At 62.3% G+C, this 11,955-nt stretch overlaps 1 protein-coding gene across 8 annotated transcripts; it reads left to right on the forward strand.

The window, feature by feature from the left end:
• Window positions 1-140: 140 nt before the first annotated feature.
• On the forward strand, window positions 141-11,630 carry ADAM15 (ADAM metallopeptidase domain 15). Of its 8 annotated transcripts, none has more exons than XM_084866750.1 (23): window positions 141-343; window positions 1,443-1,549; window positions 2,183-2,259; window positions 2,885-2,963; window positions 3,139-3,215; window positions 3,305-3,476; window positions 4,729-4,794; window positions 4,875-4,943; window positions 5,020-5,189; window positions 5,576-5,660; window positions 6,391-6,539; window positions 6,624-6,798; window positions 7,068-7,160; window positions 7,260-7,564; window positions 7,653-7,848; window positions 8,080-8,157; window positions 8,749-8,821; window positions 9,037-9,175; window positions 9,572-9,641; window positions 10,211-10,285; window positions 10,695-10,766; window positions 11,035-11,159; window positions 11,258-11,630. In XM_084866750.1, the coding sequence occupies exons 1-23, from the start codon at window positions 265-267 to the stop codon at window positions 11,298-11,300; spliced, it is 2,574 nt and encodes an 857-aa protein (XP_084722876.1). In that variant the 5' UTR covers window positions 141-264; the 3' UTR covers window positions 11,301-11,630. The 8 variants fall into 8 exon arrangements, with proteins under 8 accessions (XP_084722876.1, XP_084722877.1, XP_084722878.1 ...); XM_084866751.1 differs by having other exon boundaries at window positions 10,214-10,285; XM_084866752.1 differs by lacking the exon at window positions 10,211-10,285.
• The last annotated feature ends 325 nt before the right edge of the window (window positions 11,631-11,955 follow it).

Raw genomic sequence — 11,955 nt, forward strand, 5'->3', positions numbered from 1 at the left:
GGCGGGGCCTGGAGGGAGGGGAGGGGCTTGGAGGGAGGAGCGTGGCCTAACCAGGGGCCCTGTGAGAAGAAAGGGGCGTGGCCTGGAGGGCGGGGCGTGGCCTGGCGGGAGGGGCGGGGCCTGGCTCGGGGCCCTGTAAGAGGGGAGGGGCGGGGCCTGGCGGAGGCCCGGCGCGGCGCAGTGCGCCGAGCAGACCCGGCCGCCGCTGCGACTCGGCGCGCGGCCCGGCACCTGCCGCCCTCGCCGGCCCCGGGCGCCGCTGTCATGCGGCTGGCGCTGCTCTGGGCCCTGGGGCTCCTGGGCGCGGGCAGCCCCCTGCCCTTCCCGTCACCTCCAGGGACAGGTGAGTGCGGGGCCGGGGACGGGCCATTGGAGGACTGGAAAGAGGCGCAGGGGAGTGGGGAGGCATCATCGGGGAATTGGGGTCAGGAGGAGACCCTGGGAGACCCCAAGCAGAGCGAGGCCGGCCCTGGTCTGCGGTCCTGGGCGAGGGCCGGCGGCCGGGCGATGGAGAGGAGAGGAGGGTCACCCTCGGCGCGGTCCCCGCGGACGCTTCCCGCCGCTGGTACCAGCTCCAGGCCCTGGCGCAGCGCAGCGCCCCGCCCTCCGGGAGGGGGTCACTGCGCCCCGGGACCGAGGCCTCGCTCCTTTGGGGCCTGGCTGACCGTTTCACCCGTGCCAGCGTGCCCAGAGGACACGCTTGTAGGGGTGGCGAAGGGGATGCTTGCCGCCGCTACCTAGGCCTGGCGGCCAGGCGCCTCGCACTCTGGTCTGATGCCACCAGAGAGCTGGCTGAGCCGGCGGCCCCGGAGAAGCCAGAGAGGGGAGACTTGGCCGGGAAAGAGGCTGGGACACCAGCTCCTCCTTGGAACTTTCACTTCCTGCTTCGGTCTTGGGCCGGGGGCCGAGCGGGCAGGCCAGGGTGGAGTGTCCGGAGGAGAGAGGGCCATTGTGCGCGGGGGGGACCCGGGGAGGAAGCAGAGGCTGTGGGGAGCGGGTGTGCCGAGCTGGGCACCAGGGTGTTCAGGGAGGGCATGGTGGTGTTTGCACTGCTCACCCAGAATGGGCGTGCCCGGCATCTCCGACGCGAGAAAAGGGAGGGTGAGTGGGCACCCAGCCACCGGCTTCCCTCAGTCCTCATGCGGGCGTTTCTTGGGGCGGGGGCGGCGGTGGTGGGAGGGGAGGGGAGGGGAGAGGGTCCCTGTGAGAACCCGGGATTGGCCTGGGGGCCAGCGGGCGGAGCCACAGGCTGGACTAGCCGTTTCTTTGGGGACCCGGGGATGTGTTAATGGGATGAAAGCACACTATTGGAGGGAGCCCACACCCCCAGTATTCTCCTTTAAGTCCCGGCATGCAATTCAGGAGTCCTTCAGGCAGGAAGGGCCTTGAGGTATTGGGGACCAGCTGGTTCAGAGTCTCTCAGCATTCTGGGGACCCTGCAGGTGGCGCCAAGGAGGAGCCGGCGATTCCAGAGAAGACCCTGAGTGCGCCCCGGGAACCCCAAGTCCTTCAGGACAACCTCACACTCAGCCTGGCTGAGGTGCTGCCGGTGAGCCTCTCTGTGCCCTCAAATAAAGCACCCCCCTGCCACCCACCCAACAAATAAAGCTTGGCTGAGGAGCAGGCGAGTGGACCTCACTGTGGCACGGCCGCCTCTCCCATCACACCCCTGCACCCAGTTTAATTTATCTCCCTCTCCCTTCTACACACACACACACACACACACAGCTGCCTCAGCCCCACCCGGCCCATCCATGGCCACTGGGAAATCCTGAGGTCAAGCTTGATTTCTAGGTCTCACTTGTTGGTTTTCTCTGGGGACAGAGGGGGGGGGAGTGGGGGCTTGGAGGGTGAGTCAGGACCTCACCCAATGCCCTCCTCTTACCCCCAATTCTAACGCTGAGTCAGAGGAAGGGCCGGGGCCCTCGCCGAGTCCTCCACGGTGCTTCCTCTCTGGGCAGGAAGCCGAGAAGGGGGCGGCTGGAGATACCTTCTCTGACCTCCCGCACCCCCCCCCCAGAACAATGCCCAGGCCAGACAGGCCTTCCTGACCCCTCCCCTGGGACAGCCCCCCCAGTCAGTGATGTAATCCTCTGGTCTCCCGAGGGCCTGCCATCTGGGTAGGGAGAACAGGGATTTGGGGGCAGGGCCAGGGAGGTGACCCTCTCTCCGGTGCCCACAGACCAGCCTGCCGGAGACTTTACGGATCAAATTGGAGTTGGATGGTGAGAGTCATGTCCTGGAGCTGCAACAGAATAGGTAAAGGCAGTGGTGATGATAATAATAACGATAACGCGGCTAACAGCTTACATAGCATTTTCTATGTGTCAGGTCCTAAGTGCTTGAGTTCATATAATCCTCATAACATCCCTACAAGTAGATACTATTTTTTTAAAAATATATTTTATTAATTTTTTTCACAGAGAGGAAGAGAGAGGGACAGAGAGTTAGGAACATCGATGAGAGAGAGTCATCAATCAGCTGCCTCTTGCACACCCCATACCGGGGACGTGCCCCCAACCAAGGTACATGCCCTTGACCGGAATGGAACCCGGGACCCTCCAGTCCGCAGGCCGACGCTCTATCCACTGAGCCAAACTGGTTTCGGCAGATACTATTATTATTGTCCTCATTTTATATATAAAGAAGTCAAGGCACAGAGAGGTTATATAACCTACCCAAGGTCACACAGCTAGTGTGTGGTGAAATCCAGGTTGGAACCCAGAAAGCCTGGCAGAATTTGTGGCCTAACCATTGTGCTCTGCTGCCTCCGGGGGAAGCAGGAAGGCACCCAGTTAACCCTCTGTCACCCTCAGGCCTCAGACGGGCACTGCAGCACCCAGGGCAAGAGCTGATCCCGCTCTCCTTTGTCTTCACTCCACAGGGAGCTGGTCCCAGGCCACCCAACCGTGGTGTGGTACCAACCCGATGGCACCAGGGTGGTCAGTGAGGGGCACACCCTGGTGAGTCAGGCCCCCTGGGCCCTGTTTCTGGCCTGAGGAAAGGCGAGAGGGGACGGCGGGAGGGGGCCATCCCTGGAGGATGTGGGAAGATGCTACGTATCTTAACCCACAGGCAAGCCTCCCGGGCTGAGACCCTGGCCGCCCCTGCCAACGGGCACTCTGTTCTGTGCTGCAGGAGAACTGCTGCTACCAGGGCGGTGTGCGGGGCCGTGCAGACTCCTGGGCCTCCGTCTGCACCTGCTCCGGGCTCAGGTACCGCAGGAGAGTCCACAGCGCCGAGAGACGGCGGGGCGTGAGGCATGGAGCTGAGACGTCGTCTGACATTCTGCATCTTTCCCCAGGGGCTTGGTGATCCTGTCCCCCGAGAAAAGCTACAGCCTGGAGCTGAGGCCTGGGGACCTTCGGGGTCCCCCCCTTGTCTCCCGGATCCAGCATCTCCCCGTACCGGGCCACTCTTGCACCCTGAGCTCACGTGAACCAGAGCGCCCCCTGGGACAGAGCCACATGCGCCGGGTAAGGAGGGATGGTCGGAGGGCTGGCCCAGGACCCTCAGGGCAATTCGTCCGCAGTAACCACAGTCCAGCTAATGGAGCGGTTTCCACGTGGCAGACACTTTATGAACATTATCTCCTTTGCTCTTCCCAGCAACCCTGGGGGCGGGTGCTCCGGACAGCTCTGTTTTAGTGAGAGATATCAAATGACTTGCCGAAAGCCATTCAACTAAGAAATGGTATAGCAAGGATTTAGATGTATATACTACCGTGTTTCCCCGAAAATAAGACATCCTCCGAAAATAAGACCTAGTGCATGGAAAGATAAGACATCCCCTGAAAATAAGACCTAGCGCAACTTTGGGAGAAAAAATTAATATAAGACACTGTCTTATTTTCGGGGAAACGGGGGTAGATCCCAACTCCTCATGTCTTATGATCCCCTGTGTAGAGAGCTCACTTTGATATAGAAAATACATAGTTACCAATAATAAAGCAATGAAAACTGAGTTTCCTAATTTGTAAAATGGAGATAATAAAACTACAGATGTTATAGGGTTGCTATGAAAATTAAGTGACTCAATATGTATGTAAAGTGCTTAGAAATGTGCCTGGCGTAGGGTAAGTATTTGATGGTTCTGGCTATTGTTATTTATTTTTTTTAAATATACTTTATTTTTTCAGAGAGGAAGGGAGAGGGACAGAGAGTTAGAAACATTGGTGAGAAACATTGATCAGCTGCCTCCTGCACCCCTCCCGCCCCCCCTCCCCCTCCCACGCACTGGGGATGTGCCTGCAACCAAGATACATGCCCTTGACCGGAATCGAACCTGGGACCTTTCAGTCCGCAGGCCGATGCTCTATCCACTGAGCCAAACCAGTCAGGGCTATTGTTATTATTATTATTACTATTTTATTTTTTAAAACATATTTTATTGATTTTTTACAGAGAGGAAGGGAGAGGGATAGAGAGTTAGAAACATCGATGAGAGAGAAACATTGATCAGCTGCCTCCTGCACACTTCCTAATGGGGATGTGCCCGCAACCAAGGTACATGCCCTTGACCGGAATTGAACCCGGGACCTTTCAGTCCGCAGGCTTCCTAGCCTGCTTGTGGGCCTGCCTTGGGCCAGTCCCTCGGCTCCCAGGCTCCCCCGGTCCCTCTGTAAGAGGCGCTCTTCCCGTCCTCCGGGCGGGGGCGGACACGGCTTGGCCAGCCCAGCGGCCGCTGGCAGTGAGCGGCCCGCGGCCTGATGCTCCTTCTCGTCCACAGCGGAGGCGGGATGTGGTGACCGAGACGAAGATTATTGAGCTCATGGTGGTAGCTGATCATTCAGAGGTGAGCTGCTGGCCTCTGCTTGTCCTGCCCCGGCCCGCACCTGCCCTGCCCGCTGTCACGGCACCGCTCTGACCCCGCAGGTCCAGCGGTACCCGGACTTCCTGTACCTGCTGAACCGCACCCTGGAGGTGGCGCTCCTCCTGGACACGGTGAGTGCCAGGCTGGAGGCACCCCCGCCCCCTCGCCGCGGAGCCCCTCTCCTGAGCCCCGCCGGCTCTTTTCCAGTTCTTCCGGCCCCTGAATGTCCGCGTGGCCCTCGTGGGCCTGGAGGCCTGGACGCAGGAAGACCTGGTAGAGATAAGCCAGGACCCGGGTGTCACGCTGGACAACTTCCTCCGCTGGCGCCAGACCGACTTGCTGCCCCGTCTGCCCCACGACAGTGCCCAGCTGGTGACGTAAGGCCCCCGGGCTCGGTCCGTGGGGCCAGCTCTGCCCTCACCCGGCCAATCTACAGCCCAGCTCCCTCCCTGAGGCCCTGGAGCTCTAGCCTCCCCTGGCTTTTCGCTTTGACCTTTGACTTCTTTTTTTTTTTTTTTTTTTTTAATATATTTTATTGATTTTCCACAGAGAGGAAGGGAGAGGGATAGAGAGTTAGAAACGTCGATGAGAGAGAATCATCGATCAGCTGCCTCCTGCACACTCCCCACTGGGGATGTGCCCACAACCAATGTACATGCCTCTGACCGGAATCGAACCCGGGACCTTTCAGTCTGCAGACGGATGCGCTATCCACTGAGCCAAACCGGTTTTGGCTGACCTTTGACTTCTTGATTCCACACAGAGCTACTTCATTCTCTGGGCCCATGGTGGGCATGGCCATCCAGAACTCCATCTGCTCTCCTGACTACTCGGGAGGCGTGAACATGGTGAGCGGTCTCCAGGTCTCTTGCCCATTCCCAGTTAAGTTCCTCCTGGGGGTACCATTTACTCCCTGAAACCCTCTACACAGTTACCCAACCCCAAGGGAGAGGTGTAGAGAGCAGGGGTGCACCATGTGGCTTCTGCAGTCAGGGCACCTCCCTGATGGCCAGCTCATCAGTGTACAGTCTTCACCTGGAAGGTTTTCCCATTTTGGGGGGGTGCAGCTGAGGCCCAAAGAACAGAGGTGATCTCCCAGGACCACACAGTGAGGGAGGGAGAACAGAGCTGAGCTAGATCCCAGGTTTCCTGCCCCCCCCTCAGGCCTGGGCTCTCCTACCACTTTATTTATTTATTTTCATTCATTCATTTGTAATATATTTTTCTTGCTTTCAGAGAGGAAGGGAGAGGGAGAGAGAGAGATAGAAACATCAGTGATGAGAGAGAATCATTTGACTGGCTGCCTCCTGCACCCCCCCCCACCCCCCCACACCCCAACCCCTGCCAACTGGGGATTGAGCCAAGCAACCTTAGCATATGCCCTGTCTGGGAATTGAACCGTGACCTCCAGGTTCATAGGTCAGTGCTCAAACACTGAGCCACGCTGGCCTGGCTCTCCTCCTACTTTAGAAGCAACTAAGGAGAGAGGCAGTGCCTGCCGAGTGCCCGCGAGGTCAGACGAGGAGAGAACGGGAGCAGTTAGGCTGGTGTTGGACCTGGGATACCCCTTCCCCCTAGGACCACTCCATGAGCATCCTGGGAGTTGCCTCCTCAATAGCCCATGAGCTGGGCCACAGCCTGGGCCTGGACCATGACCCACCTGGGAACAGCTGCCCCTGCCCAGGCCCCGCCCCCGCCAAGAGCTGCATCATGGAGGCCTCCACGGAGTGAGTGACGGCAGGCTGTAGAGAGGGGCTGGGCAGGGTCAGCGGGTGGTCCACAGCCCCAGCCTTCCTTGCCGCCCTCCCCAGCTTCCTGCCCGGCCTGAACTTCAGCAACTGCAGCCGCCGGGCCCTGGAGAGAGCCCTCCTGGACGGGATGGGCAGCTGCCTCTTCGAGCAACTGCCCCGCCTGTCCTCCATGGCGACTGTCCGCGGAAACAAGATGGTGGAGCTGAGCAAGCAGCACAGCTGTGACTTCCCGGATGTGAGCCTGCCCCAAAGCCTTGCCCCACTCACTCCTGTGCCCTGGCCCTGGCTCACGGGCTCCCTCCACGCCCCCTGAGCCCCTCTCGGGTTCTGAGGAGCCCTCTCCTCCCTCCCCCTCCTCCCTGTCTGCAGGGACGGCATGGGAACGGTTGGGCTGTAGCTTATACTTGCTGCGGGCGTCCTTGGGGGTCAGGCTCTGGGAGGGATCAGAGGGAGGCCCAGGCCAGCCTGCTCTGACGCCCAGCCCCTCTGTGCCCTGGCCCCCAGGACTGCACCGACCCCTGCTGCGATTACGTCACCTGCCAGCTGAGGCCCGGGGCACAGTGTGCGTCCGACGGACCCTGCTGCCACAACTGCCAGGTGGGCTGGTCTTCCAGAGCTCCTGTGCCAGGGGCCTGACTCCCAGGGCCTGGCTGGGTCTGCCCGGCACCCACACTGACCCTCACCCGCCCCCCACAGCTGCGTCCGGCGGGCTGGCCGTGCCGCCCAAAGAGAGGGGACTGTGACTTGCCCGAGTTCTGCCCCGGAGACAGCCCCCAGTGCCCTCCCGACGTCAGCCTCGGGGACGGGGAGCCGTGTGACGGCGGACAGGCGGTGTGCGTGCGCGGGCGCTGTGCTTCCTACGCCCAGCAGTGCCAGGCTCTCTGGGGGCCGGGGGCCCAGCCCGCCGCCCGCCCCTGCCTCCTCGCTGCCAATACGCGGGGGGACGCCTTCGGGAGCTGCGGGCGCGGTCCTGCCGGCGGCTACCTGTCCTGTGAGCCGAGGTATGTGGGGAAGCACGCGGCTCCTCTCCTGGGTCTGTGGGAGCCGGGGCCCCACTCCCACAGACCCGGGCCTCCTTCCTCACCCCAGAGATGCCGTGTGCGGGCAGCTCCAGTGCCGGGGGGGCCTGGCCCGGCCCCTGCTGGGCTCAGCCCGGGATCTGCACTGGGAGGTACTGGACGCCAACGGGACCCGGCTCAACTGCAGCTGGGTGCACCTGGACCTGGGCAACGACGTGGCCCAGCCCCTGCTGGCCCTGCCCGGCACGGCCTGCGGCCCCGGCCTGGTGAGCAGCCCGGGTGAGCCAGCCTCCGCGGGAGGGATGTGTGGGCCTCGGCGAGGACCCAGGCACGGATCAGAGGGGAGTTGGCACGCTGTGACCGAGCCGCGTCCTGTCCTCCTCTGAGCCTTGGTCTCCCCATCGGAAAAGGCAGGGTGCGGCCTGGGCCACGTGGGCTCCCCATGCCGGTAAGTTCTGCCGGAATGTGATCCTTGCTCTTGCTTCCCCGTCGGGCAGGTGTGCATCGACCACCGATGCCAGCCCCTGGGCCTCCTGGGAGCACAGGAATGTCGCAGCAAGTGCAACGGGCACGGGGTGAGCTGGCGTGGGAACGAGGAAGGGGGGCAGGGCCTTTGGCAACAGACATACCGGTTCCGATCCCCGCTCTTCTGGCTGCCTGGCCTGGGGCAGTGACTCCCCTCTGAGCTCAGCGTCCCCCTGTCCCGTGGGCACAGTACCCCTTCCTGAGCCACATGCGATGAGTCTGGAAGCTTCTAGCTTGGTGCCCGGCATCTGGAAGGCACTCACAGTGGTGGTTCAGCATAAAGACCCCCAGATGCTGGCTCTGTGCCCCCTGCCACCCCCAGCTCACCTGCCAGCTGTGGATATCTGAGATTTTAAAAATATATATATTTTATTGATTTTTTACAGAGAGGAAGGGAGAGAGATAGTTAGAAACATTGATCAGCTGCCTCCTGCACATCCCCCACCGGGGATGTGCCCACAACCAAGGTACATGCCCTTGACCGGAATCAAACCCGGGACCATTCAGTCCGCAGGCTGACGCTCTATCCACTGAGCCAAACCGGTTTCGGTGGATACCTGAGATCTTGCAAAGCTGGGGGCAGGGAACCTCGGCCCCAGAGTGCAGAGCCCCTCATGGTTTGTTCACCCTGTCCCTCCTAGGTCTGCGACAGCCACAGGCTCTGCCACTGCGAGGAGGGCTGGGCGCCCCCTGACTGCGGTGCCCGGATCAGAGGTGGCAAGCCCGGGGGACGGGCAGCTGGGAGGGCAAAGTGGCTCATCCTTTACCCCTCTCTTTTTCCCGCCCCTTCACGGCTGGCTCCCTGACTCTGGGACCCCTGCCCCCCCCCCCCTTTCTCTGAGCCCCTGACTTGACTCCCTGTCCCCTGCTCCTTCCTGAGTGTGGGGTTCTCAGCCCCACTCACCTTCAAACCTGCCTGCACCCCACAGCCTCCAGGTCCCTGACCACAGGACTGCTCCTCAGCCTCCTGTTGCTGCTGATCTTGGGGCTGCTTGGTGCCAGCTACTGGTACCGTGCCCGCCTGCGCCAGAGACTCTGCCAGCTCAAGGGACCCAGCTGCCAGTACAGGTACCAGCCTCCCTGCTGCCAGCTGCCCTCCACAGCTCTTTGGAGGACAACAGCCCGGAGCCCTGCCCCTACCCCCTCTGCAGCCCCTGCCACCTGGCTCCCACCCCCAGCCCCTTGGGGCCACACCCCAACACACCTCCCTTCCCTCCCTGTTCCCTGGAACGCTTCGCCTCACACGTAGACCGGTGGGCCTGTGGGGTAAGCTGGGGTGCTAGGATCACTCCCCTGCAGGAGCCCCTGTGCTGGGGAAGTGGGGTTCCCAGGCTGATCAGCTACCGCCCCCCACCCATTGGGCCTACGCCCCACACATGCTCCTCTCAAGAGTGGCATATGGGTGGAGAACAGGGTTTGAGGCTGAGCCCTCTCCCTCCTGCCTTTCTCTTTCTCCGTGCTTAGGGCAGCTCAGCCTGGTCCCCCAGAACGCCCTGGACCCCCGCAGAGGGCCCAGCTGATGCCAGGTGTCAAGGTGAGTCCCGAATGCCAGAGGAGGGAGAGCCCATTCTGGCCTGGCATCCAGCTTGGGCCCCGGGATGGGCCCAGAGAAAGACTCACAGCGCCCAAGAGTCAGTCAAAGGAGCCGGGCCAGCCCTTTCCTCCTCGGGTTGCTGCTGAGAAACCAAGTGCAGTGGTTCCTCGGCCAAGTGGGGTGGGGCAGGGCCTCGAGGAGGGTCTGCTGACCTTGGAGCTCACCACGCTGTGGCTTTGGGACCAAGCTGGGGTCCCTGGCAGGAAAGGGAGGGTGGGGCCCAGGATGGCCTTTGGTGTTCACCACGTGTAGAGGGCTGGTGAGTGCTCTGGCCTGGGCCCTCCGGATGCGATGATAGGAGCATGTGTGTGGAGGTGGTCTCCGTGCCCGTCTACCACTTGTCACCCCCTCTGCATGCAAATGAATAACGGCATGCACAACCCCATTGTCCCTGGGATCCTAGCGGCCCCTCCTGGGCACTAACCCTCTCTGCCCACATCTGTTTCTCTCTCTCTCTGCTCCCTTCCCCCACCCCCCACTCTGCCTGTCTGCTCCTCCTGCGACCTCAGCAGGCTAGTGCTCTTGGCTTCCCGGCACCCCCTTCACGGCCACTGCCTCCTGACCCTGTGCCCAAGAGACTCCAGGTAAATCTGGGCCAGGCCCTGCCCTGGCTCCGGGCCGGCGGGAGGCTTGGTGCCCAACTGCCGTTCTCACCCCTGTTCCCTGCCGGCGGTGCTCTTCCTTAGGGGACCAGGGTGCCCCTCAGCCTTCAGACACTCTGAGCCCCAGAAGCAGCAAAGGGTGAGCCTCCTGCCTTGGCTTCTACCGCCACCTGGTGGTCAGAGGCGGGATTGCAGCGGGCCAGGGACAGCATGGTGACCCACACCTTCCTCCCCCAGACATCAAGGCATGCACCCAAGCCCCCGTGCGCATGTGCCCGTGCTCCTGCCCTCTGGCTGGTTGTGCATGTTGGTCTGAACCCCTCGGGGGCACCTCTGCATGCTCACTGCCCCTCGATGTGCTCTCACAGTCACTGCCCCTCTCTCTGTTCAGGCTGCGCTGGCTGACCGACCTAATCCCCCCACCCGCCCTCTGCCCGCTGACCCGGTGGTGAGGCACCCGAAGGTAACAGTGAGGGGAGAGAAGGTCACAGCCTTTCCCACCATCCAGGGCTGTGGTGGCTGTGGCTGTGGCCGTGGCGAGATCTCCCCTCTGTGCCTGAGGGCACATACCCACTGGTACTCTTATGGTGACAGATGGAAACCAAGAGGGACCTCTGGTGCTCCCCCCCAACCCCCACAGCTGGTGTTCCCAGCACCAGTACATGGTGGGGTGAGGGGGGCCAACATGACAGCCTCCGCCAAGCCTGTGTCCTACCTGCTCTCTCCCTCAGTCTCAGGGGCCAGCCAAGCCCCCACCCCCGAGGAAGCCACTCCCGGCAGACCCCCAGGGCCTGTGTCCTGCAAGTGACCAGCCTGGTCCAGGAGCTGGAATCCCGCCCCTGGTGGTACCTTCCAGGTGGGCAAGGGGGGCGCTGAAAAGAGTGGGCGGACAGGGCGAGCGGTCTGGGGAGAAAGGGAACCTCTGACCTCTTTTCTCTGCTTCCGGCACCCCAGGCCTGCACCGCCGCCCCCAGCTGTGTCCTCCCTCTACCTCTGACCTCTTCTGGAGTTCCACCTGCCTCCAACCCGACCCAGGACTTACAGAGGCGTGGGCCGGCCCCTGGGGCACCCCTCCACACACTCCTCCGCGGTGATGGAAGCAGCCAGAGCCTGGATGCAACGGAGCAGGCCTCTTAAGACACTCCCGGAGCTGCGGGGCTGTCCCCGGGGGAGCAGGCCTCTAGAGACACTCCCCAAGCTGCGGGGCTGCACTCTGGGGACCTGCGGGTGCAGTTACGGATGGGGTGGGCGCTGGACCCGGCTGAGGGAGGTGCAGTGCGCGCAGTCTCTCTGCTCGGCTGTAATAAACGGAAGATTTTAGGAGCTTGCCTGCTTCGGAGTTTGTCTGCTCTGGGAAGTCTGGGTCGCCCTCACCCTTCCTCCCCCTCCCGTTGCGGTTCATCTGGCCGCCAGGGGACGCTGTCGCCCCAGACGAAGACTGGATTGGGAGGACCAGAGTCCCAGGCTGGAGCGCCGGCGCCCCCAGATGCTCGCAGCTCATTCCTGCCCAGCTTGGGGGGGCCTCTCCGGACCATCTATTGCCAAAGAGAGCGGTGCGACCCTTCGCCATCCCTGGCCGCCCGGCCCTCACCCCCAGCGCCCAGGGGCGACCATCGGACCCCGCAGCCAGGCCGCGGAGCCCGCCGACCCCG

The sequence above is a fragment of the Pipistrellus hanaki genome, assembly GCF_964339955.1.
Source record: "Pipistrellus hanaki genome assembly, chromosome: 18".
NCBI classification, from domain to species: Eukaryota; Metazoa; Chordata; class Mammalia; order Chiroptera; family Vespertilionidae; genus Pipistrellus; species Pipistrellus hanaki.